At 46.8% G+C, this 13698-nt stretch overlaps 1 protein-coding gene across 1 annotated transcript; it reads left to right on the top strand.

Moving 5' to 3' along the window:
• The first annotated feature begins 9441 nt into the window (after positions 1 to 9441).
• On the top strand, positions 9442 to 12967 carry LOC110593550 (keratin, type II cytoskeletal 68 kDa, component IB-like). The gene is made up of 4 exons (XM_021704839.2): positions 9442 to 9511; positions 11067 to 11287; positions 12282 to 12313; positions 12792 to 12967. Exons 2-4 carry the CDS (start codon positions 11184 to 11186, stop codon positions 12965 to 12967), a joined length of 312 nt encoding a protein of 103 aa, XP_021560514.2. The 5' UTR covers positions 9442 to 9511; positions 11067 to 11183.
• Positions 12968 to 13698: the final 731 nt, after the last annotated feature.

Genomic DNA, 13698 nt, shown 5'->3' with positions numbered 1-13698 from the left:
GGCCTGGACATCGAGATCGCCACCTACAGGCGGCTGCTGGAGGGCGAGGAGCACAGGTGGGTGCAGCCAGGGCTGCTGGGGGCAGCGCAGCATAGGCCTGATCCGTTGTTTGCTCCCAGACTTCTCGAGCACCTGTTTCTTCTTCTGCTGCCATCTTGGAAACCTTCAGGGCCCCTCCCAGCCCTGAGAGGCTAAGGAGAAGAATTTTAGCTGAGGTCCACGGCCTGATTTCTAACATGCCTCTTGGGACAGTGGCTGGCTGGTAAATGTTTAAGAACCAGCTCTCAGAGGAAGAAAACACCCCTATTTACAGTACTTGCCAACTTCAGTGTGTAAACTCTTCATGGAGGGTGGGCTAGAAATGTGCAAAACAGGCTCTGTGAATTGGTTCCAGAACACCATTGGTTAGAAAGCAGGAGAAAAGGAGGCCTCAAACAGAGAGGGCAAACAGAAGATACTCTTACTGTATTGGAGAGATGAAACAGCTCAGGGAGACTGGATTGCTCCCGACCAGCTAGCCCATAGGTGTGGGTGGGGCGGCAATCTGGAGCTGGATTCCTGGGGACAGGTAGAGGGGTCTCTGTGGCCTACTGCATTTGGCGGGTCCCATTTCTCAGAGGGATCTGGGAGAGCCTGCCCCTTATGTTCTTTTGGGACAGGGTTGGAGAGATGCTGAGCCTTTGGGGCTGCTGCACCCCAGGCCTTCTCCTCTGACCTTCTGGGGAATCTTGAATGATTCCTTGGGTGACTGGGTTCCGAGCTGGTGACCACATTACTTCTGTGCCCACACCTAACGCTTACCTTGTCTCTCCTACATCAGGTGGTGTGAGGGCAGCAAGTGCTCTGAATCTGGCTCTGGAGGGAGACACTGCAGTTAGACAGTGAGAAGAACGTTTTAGCTCTGAGGGTGGAGAGACCCAGGGAGGAGGGGTTTCCTTCATTTCCTGCCCCACAGTGATGATGACGGGGCTGGATGACAGGTCGTGAGTGGACTAATTCCTCACACCACGCCTGTCGGAATGGAAGTCTTACTTTCCCATTGTTAGGAAGCTCGCATTCTCTCCCTGTCCAAGCACACTTGTCCACGTTCAAGATGTCAAATATTTTCCGGACTAAAGTAGGTGTTTCATCAGCTTGGTCGTCCCCAGGGAGGTCTTCCTGAAGTCAGTGACAGAAGAAGAGATTAAGAAGGGATTGAGATTAAACCACAAGATGGACTCCCTTCCAGGAAAGGGTGGGAGTCTGGGGGACAGGCCACAGGGAAGCTCATGTTGGCTTTACTTATCGTTGGAGACGTGGATGAGCAGGAGCCATCCCATCCACCTAGGTGCTCTTGGCTGGTAGGGAGGGGGTTCTAAGTGGTGGCGGGGGGCTCTTTGGAACCAGGTCCCCACCCCCACCAAAGGTTTGGGCTTGTTATTATCCCTGTACCAGTGGGGTGTGAGCAGCTCTCGGGCGGAGTTGTATGTGGGGACCTCTCAGTCATCCATCCATTCCGGTGGCATCAGGTACTGTGGGATAGGAGCTTGTGGCCGCAGCTGTAAGAAGTGTCAAGCTGGCTGGGCTTGATGAAACACCAGGCCCCCAGTGCTCTCACCCTCCCTGAGGATCCCGGCTGGCCCTCTGCCCAACCCAACCGTGGTGGTGGGGTGTAACCGCTTGGTCTCACCCTGGCCCATCTTCCATGCCTTCCACTTCTCATTTCTTGTTGTGTGGGAGTCTCCCTCCTTGTCTCCTGTCTTCCTCAGGCTGAGGAAGGATATTGGGAGGAGAGGTACATGGATATATTCTGTTGGAGGAATCTGGGCCGCTTGACTCATGAAGAGGACAGTCCCTCAGCCCCCATCCCTCAACCTTGCCCTTCCCCGAACTCTTGCTCTTCCCTTCCCTTCCCTTCCCTTCCCCGATCTTCCTTCCCTCCCTGCTGTTGGTGCTTAAAATAAAGTCACATGGTTCTTGTCATGCTTTCGATCTTTCTGTCCTTTATTTTGGTCCTGGAAAGGGTGGGATCTCCAGGAGGGCATTCAATGTGGTGGGGGCTGCTAAGTCCATGACAGCTATTTATTTAAGTGAGTGTCAAGGCAGGGGACATTGAGGAGGGGTGTTCTGATGGCTCAGGACTCCAGAGGGAATGCTCCAGTGTCAGGAAGTGTCTGGCCCAGTGTTGCCTTGTAGTGGGTACTGATCGATGTTAAGAGAATAAATGAATTCATCTCTAAGGTTTCCAATTTCCCACAGGGCATCTCCACTTGAATGTTGCACTGATATTTGGAATTCAAAATGCCTTGAAATCACCTCGTCATTTTCCCCTGTACTGATGCCCATTCGTCAGCTTTCCCTCTTTCTACCAGTTCTTTCTAATATTCCAGCTTCAAACCCTTTGATATCATTTTCCCCACCCAACGAGTCACAGAACCCTGCCTATTTTTTCTTTGAAAAATGCCACTGGGAACTTCTTTTCTTGCAAAATGTCAGACTAGGACCTCTGAAAAACCCTTTTGTCATTAGTCACTTAAGCTTCTGAAAAATATACTTAAAAATATATTTAAATGCATCATTGAGCTAGCAAAAAGGTATGGCAAATTAGAAGGAGGAACAAAATGGAAATTCCAGAATTGCAAGGTACAATCATTGAAATGAAAAGTTCAATGGATGGGCTTAACGAAAGACTGAAGATGTCAGGGGTAGGGTCTGTATACTAAAGACAGATGAATAGAAATTTTCCAATCCGAACAACAGAGAAAAAAAGATAGAAGAAAAAGTAACAGAGCCTTGGAGACCTGTGGGACAGTATCAAATAATCTAGCATATGCATATTCAGGGTTCCAGAATGAAAAGGGTGAGAATGATGTGGGAAAATATTTGAAGGAATACTTGGTGGAAAACAGCAATTTACGGATTCAAGAACCTTGTAGTGCCCAAGAAGACAACTGGCTGTTAGAAGCAAAAATAATGATATTGTTTATAATGTACATAGAAGTAAAAGATCTGGCAACGATGACACAGATGGTGGGGAGGTGGGTCAATGAACACACTATTGTGAAGTGTGGAGTAGCACAGTATTAACTCCAAATAGACTTTGATAATTAAGGATGTATAGTTTTAGTTCTAAAACAACTGCTAAAAGCAAATATTTATTATCATAAATAAAAATAAAACGTTTAAAAAATTTTATTTTTTTAAAAAGATTTTATTTATTTGAGAGAGAGAGAGTGGGAGAGAGAGAGAGAGCATGAGCAGGGGAAGGGGGAGAGGCAGAGGGAGAAGCAGACTCCCTGTCCAGCAGGGAGCCCGATACAGGGTTCATCCCAGGACTCTGGGATCATGACCTGAGCTGAAGGCAGACACTCAACCAACTGAGCCACCTGGGCACCCCCCAAAAGAGATATTTCAGTAGAATAAATAATAGTAAATATTTAAAAGTATTTGATGAACTCAAAAGAAAGCAGAAAAGAACAATAGAGGACCCAAAAAACCCACCTGAGACAAGTGAGAAACAAAAAACAAGATGGCTGACTCAAATCCAATTATATAATAATTACATGAAATGTTTATGTTAAAAACTAACGTCTCAATAACAGAAGACAAACAATTCAGTGAAATGGGGCAAAAGATATCAATCAACACTTTACCAAGAAGATGTGTTAAGGGCCAACGAGCACATGGGAGCTAGTCATCAGGGAAATCTGCTATGAGAAAAACCCAACACCCAGGAGAAGGCTAACATTAAGTGTGGGGCAGTTGGAGCTTTCACGGAGGGTAAAATGGTACAGTCACCTCGGCAAACAGTTTGGCAATTTCTTATCAAGTTAAATGTATACTACCAAATGGCAAAGCAATTCCACTCTTTGTTATTTATTCAAAAGAAATGAAAAATAGGTTTACATAGAGACTGGTACATGAATTTCATAGGGGCTTCATTTAGAATAGCCCCCAACTGGAAATAACACGTGAATGGACAAACAAAACTGAGATATATTTATACAACAGAATATGACCCAGACATACAAAAGAATGACCTACTGATTCATGAAATGACATGGATGAGCTGAGTGAACAAGTCAGACACAAAAGAGCACATACTGAATGTTTCTATTCCTACAAAGTTCTAGAAGTGGCAATACTAACCTACGGTGGTAGAAATTAGATCAGTGGTTGTCTGGGATGGGGTGGGGAGATGGGCAGCAAAGGGACATCGGGGAACTTTCTGAGATGATGGAAATGTTCTATACTTTCATTCAGTTGTGGTTAAATGGGGCATGCGTTTGTCAAAACGTGTCAAACTGTATACTGATGTGTGCATTTTATTGTATGTATATTTTATCTCAACAAAACTAATAAAAATTAATAAAATGACTTAAAAACCCAGTCTAGAAAATATGTGAAAGACCTATATCTAGAGAAATATAAACATTATGTGAAATGAAAGATAGCAAAGCAGTGCTAACTAAATGAGGAGTTAGATCATATTCATAGATGGGAAGCTTCATTATTATAAAGATATTAATTCTCCTTAAACTGATTTACAAGGTCAATGCAACTACAATCAAATTCCAAATAAGGATGTACCTAAATCTTAACAAGTTGATTCTAAAGTTTATGGTGAAGAATAGCAATCCAGAATGGTCAAGGCACTATAAAAGAATAAATAGGATAATAAAGAATGAATATTTGCCCTTTCAGAGATAATTATAAAGCTATTAATTCAATGTAGTATCCATGAAAGAATAGAGAAATTGACCAATGGAACAAACTAGAGAGCCCTTTAATTGACATATAATATATATATAAAAACATAGCATATATATTATATACATATTAGATATGTTTTATGTATAATAGTTTTATTATGATATATAATACAACATACATTATATATAAAACATATTATGCATATATTATAAACATATATGTTTCATATATACAAAATACATAATATATATCAATTTAGGGGCTCTCTAGTTTGTTCCATTGATCAGTTTGTCTGTTCTTGTGTGTATATATTATATAAATATATTAAATATGCTAACTATGTGTAACTATAATATATAACAGGGTGCCTGGGTGGCTCAGTCAGTTGAGTGACTCTTTTTTTTTTTTAAAGATTTTATTTATTTATTTGACAGAGACACAGCGAGAGAGGGAACACAAGCAGGGGCAGTGGGAGAGGGAGAAGCAGGCGTCCCGCGGAGCAGGAAGCCTGATGCGGGGCTCGATCCCAGGACCCTGGGATCACGACCTGAGCCGAAGGCAGACGCTTAATGACTGAGCCACCCAGGTGCCCCAGTTGAGTGACTCCTGACCTCAGCTCAGGTCTTGATCTCAGGGTCATGAGTTTGAGCCCTGTATTGGGCATATTTATTCTTTTAAGCATACTCCTTAAAAAAAAAAAAAATATATATATATGTATATAGATGTATATATATACACACATATATAACTAAAGTTACATGTAATATATAAAGTTATATATATACTTTATATATCTATAGCAATATCTTTGATATGCAACAGCAGTGATATTGCAGATCAGTAGTAAAGAAGGGACTATGCATTGGCTGTAACATGAGGAAAAAAAAAAACAGAACTGGATTCCTGTCTTCTGTTATATACAAAATCAATCCCAGGTAAATTCAAATTATAAATGTCAAATGCAAAACTTTAAAATTTTTGGAAGTAAAAGGTGGTGAATGTCTTAATGACCTTGGTATAAGGAAAGATTTTTTTTTAAAGATTTTTTATTTATTCATTTGAGAGAGAGAGCAAGCACGAGAGCATGAGCACGGGGACAGGCAGAAGGAGAGGGAGAAGCAGATGTCCCGCTGAGCAAGGAGCCCAATGCGGGGCTCAATCCCAGGACCCCAGGATCATGACCGAGCAGAAGGCGGACGCTCAACCAACTGAGCCACCTAGGATAAGGAAGGATTTTTATGCAAGGCACACTGAATGTTTAATATGAAGGAAAAGGTGGGAAAATTACACATTAAAATTAAGAACTTTTGTTTATCAAATACACACAAATTGAAAAGATAAGCCATAAACTTGAAGGTGATATTCATAATACGTATAAGTGACAAGGTGTAATATCTAGAAATAGAAGCTTATATAGAAATATAAAAGCACTTAGAATCTAATAAAAATAAGGCAAAAAAAACCCAAAAGAAAAAATGGACAAAAGAAAAGGAAATCCATACAGATAATAAACATTTAAAGGGATATTCAGCTTAGATAAGAATGATGAAAATGCAAAGCAAAACCAAAAATAAGACTGTTTATATCATTTCATTGTTGAAAATTAAGATGTGTCAGAAAAGATATGAATCTGATCAAAGTGTAAATCGTTATTACAACAGCTTTGGAAAATAATTTCTGTCTTGTAATATTGAACATTTGATCCAGAAATTGCAGTCCTACATGTGCATCACAAAGAAATCCTCACCTATGTCCATCAGGGGTCATTCAGAAAAATATTCATAGCACCATCTTTATAAGAGAAAACAAAACAAAACAAAACAATAATAGAGTTACATAAAGTGTTGTGTATTTACGTAATAGGATGCTATGAATCCTAGTGGAGGACTCCTTGTTCCATAGTATTAAAAAAAAAAAAAAGCAAGTCCCTTTGTAAGTAATATCCTTTAAAAAAACAAAAAATGAAACGCAACCAAACAAGGAAAACTGAAAAAAATTTTTTTTTCGGATATATGCATGTGTGTGATATAACTAGAAGAAAAGAAAGCAAGGGCATGATGACACAAATTCAAGGAAGTGGTCGCCCCTAGAGCAAGTAGGAATGGGGGACAAGCGGGGAACGGAGTGTGCAGGCACATGTAAGTTACTAGTAACATTTGGTTCTTGTGCTCATAAGTGGGCTCATGGGTATTCATTTTCATTGTATTATTAAATACATAATAAAATCAATATACTATTTATAAGACATGAAGCCTCAACGGAAGGCCCAATTGAAAACCTAAAGATAAAACCAACAAACCTAAACAGAAAATCTTACCTAAAACATAAGGCCATAAATTCAATGTTAAGGTGAATGGTCAGGGGGTCAGAGTGCATCGTACACAGTAGGAGTGAGAAGTTCTTCATGAAACTTATTTCCGCTTATGTGCGTGAATATGTATGTAGGTACAGATTCACGATATAAAATATATTTCTTATTTTGAGTGTGGTTAAAAGATGGTTTGACAGCCAGTACCCTAAACTACCTCTTGTCAAAGCATAGCAGCAGATAGGTACCTAAAAGTTCCTACCACTGTTATTAGCACAAAAACAAAAGTATACATATGTATAACCGTAGGAGAATGGAGACATAATCACACGCTGGGATACTATACAGCAGTGAAAAATAAATAACGCTACATGCGTCAAAATCTCACAAACAGAATGTTGGGGAGGGAAAAGCAAGTCATAGAAACAGTGTAATTCTATTTTTATAAAAGTTTAAAGTTAGGCAGAACTAAACAATTGCTTAGGGATTCATATGCACACGATAATAAAGAACAGGTGAGGAATGCTTAATACAAAACCCCAGGATTGTGGCTACTTTGGAGATTGGTTGGGGTTAGGGACAGAGGATGCTGTAATTAGGAAGAGTCCCACATGGGGCTTCGAAGGTATGGATGGGTACACAAGGATTTGTTTTATTACTGCTGCAATTTAAATCATTCAATGTATGTTATATATTCTCTTTTGCATGAATGAAAAGTTTATGAAACAAAAAGACAATGCTGCTCAGCTTGTGCTCTCTGGGTCCTGGTTACTCCTTCAGTTTAGAGGCATCATCCTACCCAGGATTTTCCACCTAGTCTCGGAACTGGAACCCCAGGCCCAGTCTATCTCTCTCCCTTCCCACTGCTATCAGATAGGTCTTCCTCATCACGCACCAAGGTGGTGGTCTGCTTGAGCACCTTCTGTGGCTCCCTATTTCTCACTCCATATGCCCAAACTCCTTGGCTCCACACATTTCCTCCACATGAAGGACCCTTCCTTCCTTCTCCTCCTCCTTCCTTCAAGGTCCATTCCAGCCCAGGGACCTCTATTCTCCCACCCAGGCTGACAGAACTGCCCCTTCCAGCCCCTGTCAGAACTCTGCAGTTATAATAAGGTGAGGTCACAAAGCCCCCAGGAAGGAGAGGCTATGTCCTCAGAGGCAAGGATTCTGGGAGCTGCTTGGGCTGGAGCTGGGCTTAGGTGCTCACTGGAGGCTTGGCGGAGACTATAGCTCTCTTCATCATGGTGAGACTTGTCCACGTGGCGTGCTGAGACGCATGGGATAAGGGGGTCTCAGACTCTGCCCAGATCTGTTGGACCCAGCCAGGCACAAGCTTGTCTGCTGTGTCTGCAGCTTTTGGGAATGGAAGTAGGAAAGGGTGGGCTGTGGGACGAGGGCAGAGATAGGCAGGGGATGATGTTTCGCTGATTGTTCATATCCATTTCCCACACCCCATCTGCCCTGGAAAGCAATTTGCACTGGGCTGGTGTGAACAGTGTCTGTTCTCTGGGTTAAAGAGTATGTGTGACTTTATGTTCCTCTGAGTGTAGAGCAAAGAGCACGGGCTTCAGATGCAGTCCAGCTCAGCTACTGGCTGGCAGGGTCACTCGTGGCCCGCCAGGTCCCTACTTCCTCGCACGGTAGAGGTAGTGAGCCTCAGCTCGCCCAAGGAAAGATAATGGAGACAGTGACATCCACCTGGCCTAATTCATAGGTGGTCATGAGCCCCGGTGAGATGGTGGAGGTAAAAGACCTTGAACGGTATAAGGCACCGTGTATCCTCCCAAGCCCAGGCTGGTTACGGACTGGCGTGTGGAGACAAGGTGCAGGAAGGGGAAAGGCCCCCTGGTTTTGTCCCTTGCAGACAGCACTCCCACCACAGTGGCCTTGCTTTGGGGAAGGAACTGGAATCGGGATCCCTGTCACTGATTAATAGCATTCACCAAATTAAGGACGTTTCTTCTTATTCTTAGTTTTTTTTTTTTTAAGATTGTATTTATTTATTTGACAGAGAGAGACACAGTGAGAGAGGGAACACAAGCAGGGGGAGTGGGAGAGGGAGAAGCGGGCTTCCTGCTGAGCAGGGAGCCCGATGCGGGACTCGATCCCAGGACCCCGGGACCATGACCTGAGCCGAAGGCAGACGCTTCACGACTGAGCCACCCAGGTGCCCCCCATTCTTAGATTTTTAAAAGTATTTTTTTTTTTAAGATTTTATTTAGTCATTTGACAGAGAGAGACACAGCGAGAGAGGGAACACAAGCGGGGGAGTGGGAGAGGGAGAAGCGGGCTTCCCGCGGAGCAGGGAGCCCGATGCGGGGCCTTGTTGGCTCTCCTCATCTCCCTGACCCTCCCCCATTCTGGGCTGCCTCCACCCCACAGTGTGAGGAGGTACAGGAGACCGTGCAGAAACCCAGGCAGAGCCTGAGGCACAGTAAGGAGGAGCTGAACAGGCTTAACCAGGCCGTCCAGCGGCTGACTGCGGAGGTGGCCGGCGCTGAGAGTCAGGTGAGGGGTGGCTGCGTGGGGGGCGCACCAGTGAGGGAGGAATGGTGGGAGGGTGTCCATTATCAGGTGACAACTAGACTGGTCACCCCCCCCCGGAATAGATGGATAGGGTTTCTCCCTGTGTCTGAGCAAACGGAAGCGTGGCTGGATGTGTACATCATGCTGCATTTGCCTAGGACTCTCTGTCTTTCGTGTGGGCAAGTAATTAACATGTAGGTAAATATGTATAACTATGTATGCTTGTTTGCAAATCACTTTTTATGTGTATGTGCATTTTTGCTATCTGTGTGTTATGTTTGTCCTACGTAGCATTAAACTTGAGCTCACCTTCAGAAATTGCAAGATTTTACCTAGAAATCCAGTTTTCTGGGTTCTCTTTAAAAATGTGCAGATTTGGCAACATTTGGCTAGAGAAGAGAGGGCTCTGTCTTCTCTGTCGCCTTCACACAGGGCCGCGCTCCTTTTGTGGGCCCCAGACCCCACCGCCCCAAGTTGCATCCTTTGATACAGAAGTGGAGGGCTCTTTGCCGTTGATCATCATCTTGGCCGGCCCTGTTGTTATCCTTGTGGAAGACAAAATGCACCTGACCCATGTCTCTAAGTTAGAGAAGTGAGAGACTGACAACGTGCAAGGGGTCCCGGTGATTGCAGGAGAATGAGAATGTGCATACTTCTTTCTGGAACTTCATACTATTGATATATAGCTGACATTTGGCCTTTACCTTTTGATGCCTCCAGCCAGGCCTCTGTAGGCATTCAGATTTGCAGCTCAGGCTCTAGGCCTTAGAAAGGAGAGGTTCCCACATGAATGCTTTCTTTCTCCCTACTTCTCTGCCTCTCAACCTCCTCTCTGTCCTCCCAGACGCCCTGGTGAGCCCCCAGGCTCATGCTCTACCTGCAGAGGAAAGGGCATCTGCTCCCTGTTTTTTTCCTGCTTTCTGCAGGTACAAGTGTCTCAGGCTCGGAGGGCTTCGCCCTTCTTTAGGAACTGATGGCTATGAGGAGGAGCAAGCTTTTCAGTTTCCAGGGGGTGGCACAGTGATTTGGTGTCCCTGTCACGGTTCAGTCTCCTGCCTGCCTCAGCTGTGTTGATACCCACCCCTCTCACCCCAGTTTCCTAAGCAGCAAGCACACCTCACAAGGCAAGCGTTTATCATCATCATCACCATCATCATCCTCATCATCGCCGTATTTCCGCAGAGACTACAGATGCTGGTTTCCTGTGAGGAAAGGATATTCTTCCAGTTAATTTTCCTGATGGAACAATAATCCCAGCATGATGTGCTCAGGAGCATTTGATGCTCCCTGGATCGTAGCTCCTATTAGAAGAGTCACATACTAGATGTGACAGGCTCTCTCTCAGCCAGCCTGGGCTGGCCCCAAGTCTCCATCCTGGGAGCTGAGCAGACACACACCATATTTTTCGGAACAGGCAGGCTCTTTCCTTACAATGATCTCTACTCCCTGCTGGCCCTCTGAGAAAGGTCTGGATCCTTGAAGCGGGGGAGGGTGGGAGCCAAGGATGTCCTGTCCGTGGTCTTCCCTTTGCCCCCAGCCCTGTGAACTAGACAGAGCCACGGAGCCACGAGCTCAGCAGGAGGAGGGTGCCTTGGACAGTGCCCAGGGCAAGCTGGCCTGGCTGGAGGCCGCCCTGCAGCGAGCCAAGCACGACATGGTGCGCCAGCTGCGTGAGTACCAGGATCTCATGATCGTCAAGCTGGGCCTGGACTTTGAGATCGCCACCTACCGCAAGCTTCTGGAGGGCGAGGAGAGCAGGTGAGGGCTGGGCGGTGCCTTGGATGTGCACACGGTGAGGAGTGCAGGGGGTGCAGGGAGGTCACTATCTGGGTCCTCACCAACTGGAGAGGGGTGGGGAGAGATGACCTGGGTATCCAGGGACTTGTTCTCCTGGAGCCAGTTTCTCCCCACCAGCTTGAGGCCCTTTAGACAAAACGTTCCAGCCGATGAGCACCTTTGGCACGTGGGATGGGACAACTTGTGAAGTCATTCACCTGCAGGGGCAGAGAGCTGGGGTCACTCTGTCCATCGAGACAGCTGCAGGGACCAAGGCCCAGCCAGGGGGGAATAAGGTCCTCCATGTAGAGTGCCTTCTCCTCGGTTCTGCCCTTCTCCCCCAGGCCTGGGGAAGGCAGGGTTTATGGGAATAGGTAGGGCCTGGCTTTTAACCTTAGACAGTAGAGATCCAAGGGCTGTTAGCTCCAGCTGGGTACCCCAGGCCGAGGGGAGGGAAAGGGAGCCCACCATGCAACAGGCAGGCTGCATTTATTCTTTCCTTTCAATCCCACAACACCCCCGGGAGGGAGGTGCTGTCAATCCCATTTTACAGATGGGGAAACTGAGTCTCAGGGTAAAGGACCCCTTCAAGGACACACAGGTAGAAAGTGCCTGGGTGAAGCTTGGCCAGTACTCTTCAGATAGTTGAGCTATTTCCTCTGTGGTGTCCTTTAAAATGCCCCCTTTAAAAGGCTAAGCTTAGGCCAAAGAAAGCATAGCTCTTTAGCCTTCTTGAGAACCTCCTCCAGGAAGTCATCAATAAAACAGCTATTTGAGTTTAAGGAGGAAGGATTGAGTTTAAGGTCCAGAGGAGTCTGATGCAAAAGGGCTGTGGGGATCTGAGAGACCCAGGAGCATGCACGACAGACAGATCTCTGCCTGTGGGGGAAAGCCAGGAGAGTTTTGTTTTGGAGAATGGGGATTATTATACCCAGGAGGTATATTCACTCACCTGCTTCCTCCTTCTCCCCTGCAGGCTTGGTCTGGGATTTGGGGCAGGGAGCTTCTGTAAGTAAATAATAGACCTAGGTTGGGTTAGAGGAGTCAAATCTTATCCCCTCTCCTTTGGGTGTAGTCTTTTGGGAAGGGAGAAGGGCTCTGCTTCCACTGTGTCTCCCTTTTTTGGGGGGACTGTTTCTTCTCGTGGGGGTAATTCTTTGGGGGTGTCGGGGGAGGATGTCTTGTGGTCTGTCCTTTTTGGGAAGGTTCTGTTGGTTTGTCCTGGGGTGTGGGAGGAGGTTCTGTGGGGTCTGTCCTTGTGGAAGAGACTGTTTCATTCTTGCGTGGGGAGAATCTGTGTGTCCGACTCCAGGGAGGGGGCATTCTTGAGTCTGTTTCTTGGGGGAAGGGGTCTATGTATCATTACTTTGGGGAGTTTGCATCTGTCTGGGGCGGGGAGGAGGGTCTTTGCATCTGCCCTCTGGGAGAGGAGTCTGTCTGCCTTCCGGGGCGGAGCGGCTCTCTCAGACAGCCACTGTCCTCTCAGCACTGGGCAGCGCTCCACCCTGCGGGCTCGGCTCAGCCTCGGGCCCCGCCCGCCTGCCGCCTCCCGGCGCGGGCTCCGGCGCCCTGGAGACGAGCGCCCCTGGCGGCGGCTGCGCGCTCTGCGGCTCCCCCGGCTGCCTCGGCGGCTTCGGCTGCGGCGGCGCCCGCGGATGTTGAAGGTTCCCGCCCAGCTCCGGAGAAGTCAGAGACCCCTAGTTCCTGCCCCAAGGACTTGACCCTGTACCTCAGATGCCCCCTCCCACGGAGCTGGCCCTCACTTCATCTTTCCTTCTTGCTCCCCCCGCCCCACCCCACCCCGGAGCGTAAAGTTTGGAATCTCGCTTACTGGGTGGTGACTGCCCTGTCCCCTGGGTGAAGGTAGCCTGGACGCTGTGCCACTGGGGGAGGCCTGGTGGCTTACCTGGACACAGTACCCTGCTCCTATGACCTGCCCCCCACTCCTCTTTCCCTGAGACTCCTCCTTTGCAATAAAAAAGTTCTTCAGTGGACTGAGCCCCCTGGGGCTGTTTGTGCCTGGATTCCTCAAGCTGTGTCCAGAGCACAGACGAAGCTGGAGGGGGTTTGCAGGGAGGGGAGAAAAGGAGGGGACACTACCAGGAAGCAACCCTCCCCTTGTGGCGTGTGGGTCCACGAGACTTCAGTTGGCAGTGATATCCCAGAACCAAGATCCTAAGGGTTGGTGGTGGTAGGGGTGGGCAACGGTGGGCCCCTGGGGAAAGTGAAAGAAGGGGTTAATTCTATTCCCAGCCTCAGCGCCCCTCTGTGGAGCACTGCCTTCATTCATCCACACACTGGCTCTATGGACACTTACAGAATGGCCTCTGAGGGTCAGCTGTAGTGCCGAGTGAGCAAAGGCACCCTGGTTCTGGAAGGGAGGCAGGCCAGAA

This window comes from Neomonachus schauinslandi, chromosome 5 (assembly GCF_002201575.2).
Source record: "Neomonachus schauinslandi chromosome 5, ASM220157v2, whole genome shotgun sequence".
Taxonomy (NCBI): Eukaryota; Metazoa; Chordata; class Mammalia; order Carnivora; family Phocidae; genus Neomonachus; species Neomonachus schauinslandi.
The sequence above is the reverse complement of the archived record's forward strand: the minus strand, read 5'-3'. Positions and strand labels throughout refer to the sequence as shown.

Coding starts and splice junctions, on each gene's coding strand:
- LOC110593550 (XM_021704839.2), top strand. CDS start 11,184: ATGGTGCGCCAGCTGCGTGAGTACCAGGATCTCATGATCGTCAAGCTG. Junction 11,288..12,281: donor CTGGAGGGCGAGGAGAGCAG/GTGAGGGCTGGG, acceptor TCTCCCCTGCAG/GCTTGGTCTGGGATTTGGGG. Junction 12,314..12,791: donor ATTTGGGGCAGGGAGCTTCT/GTAAGTAAATAA, acceptor CTGTCCTCTCAG/CACTGGGCAGCGCTCCACCC.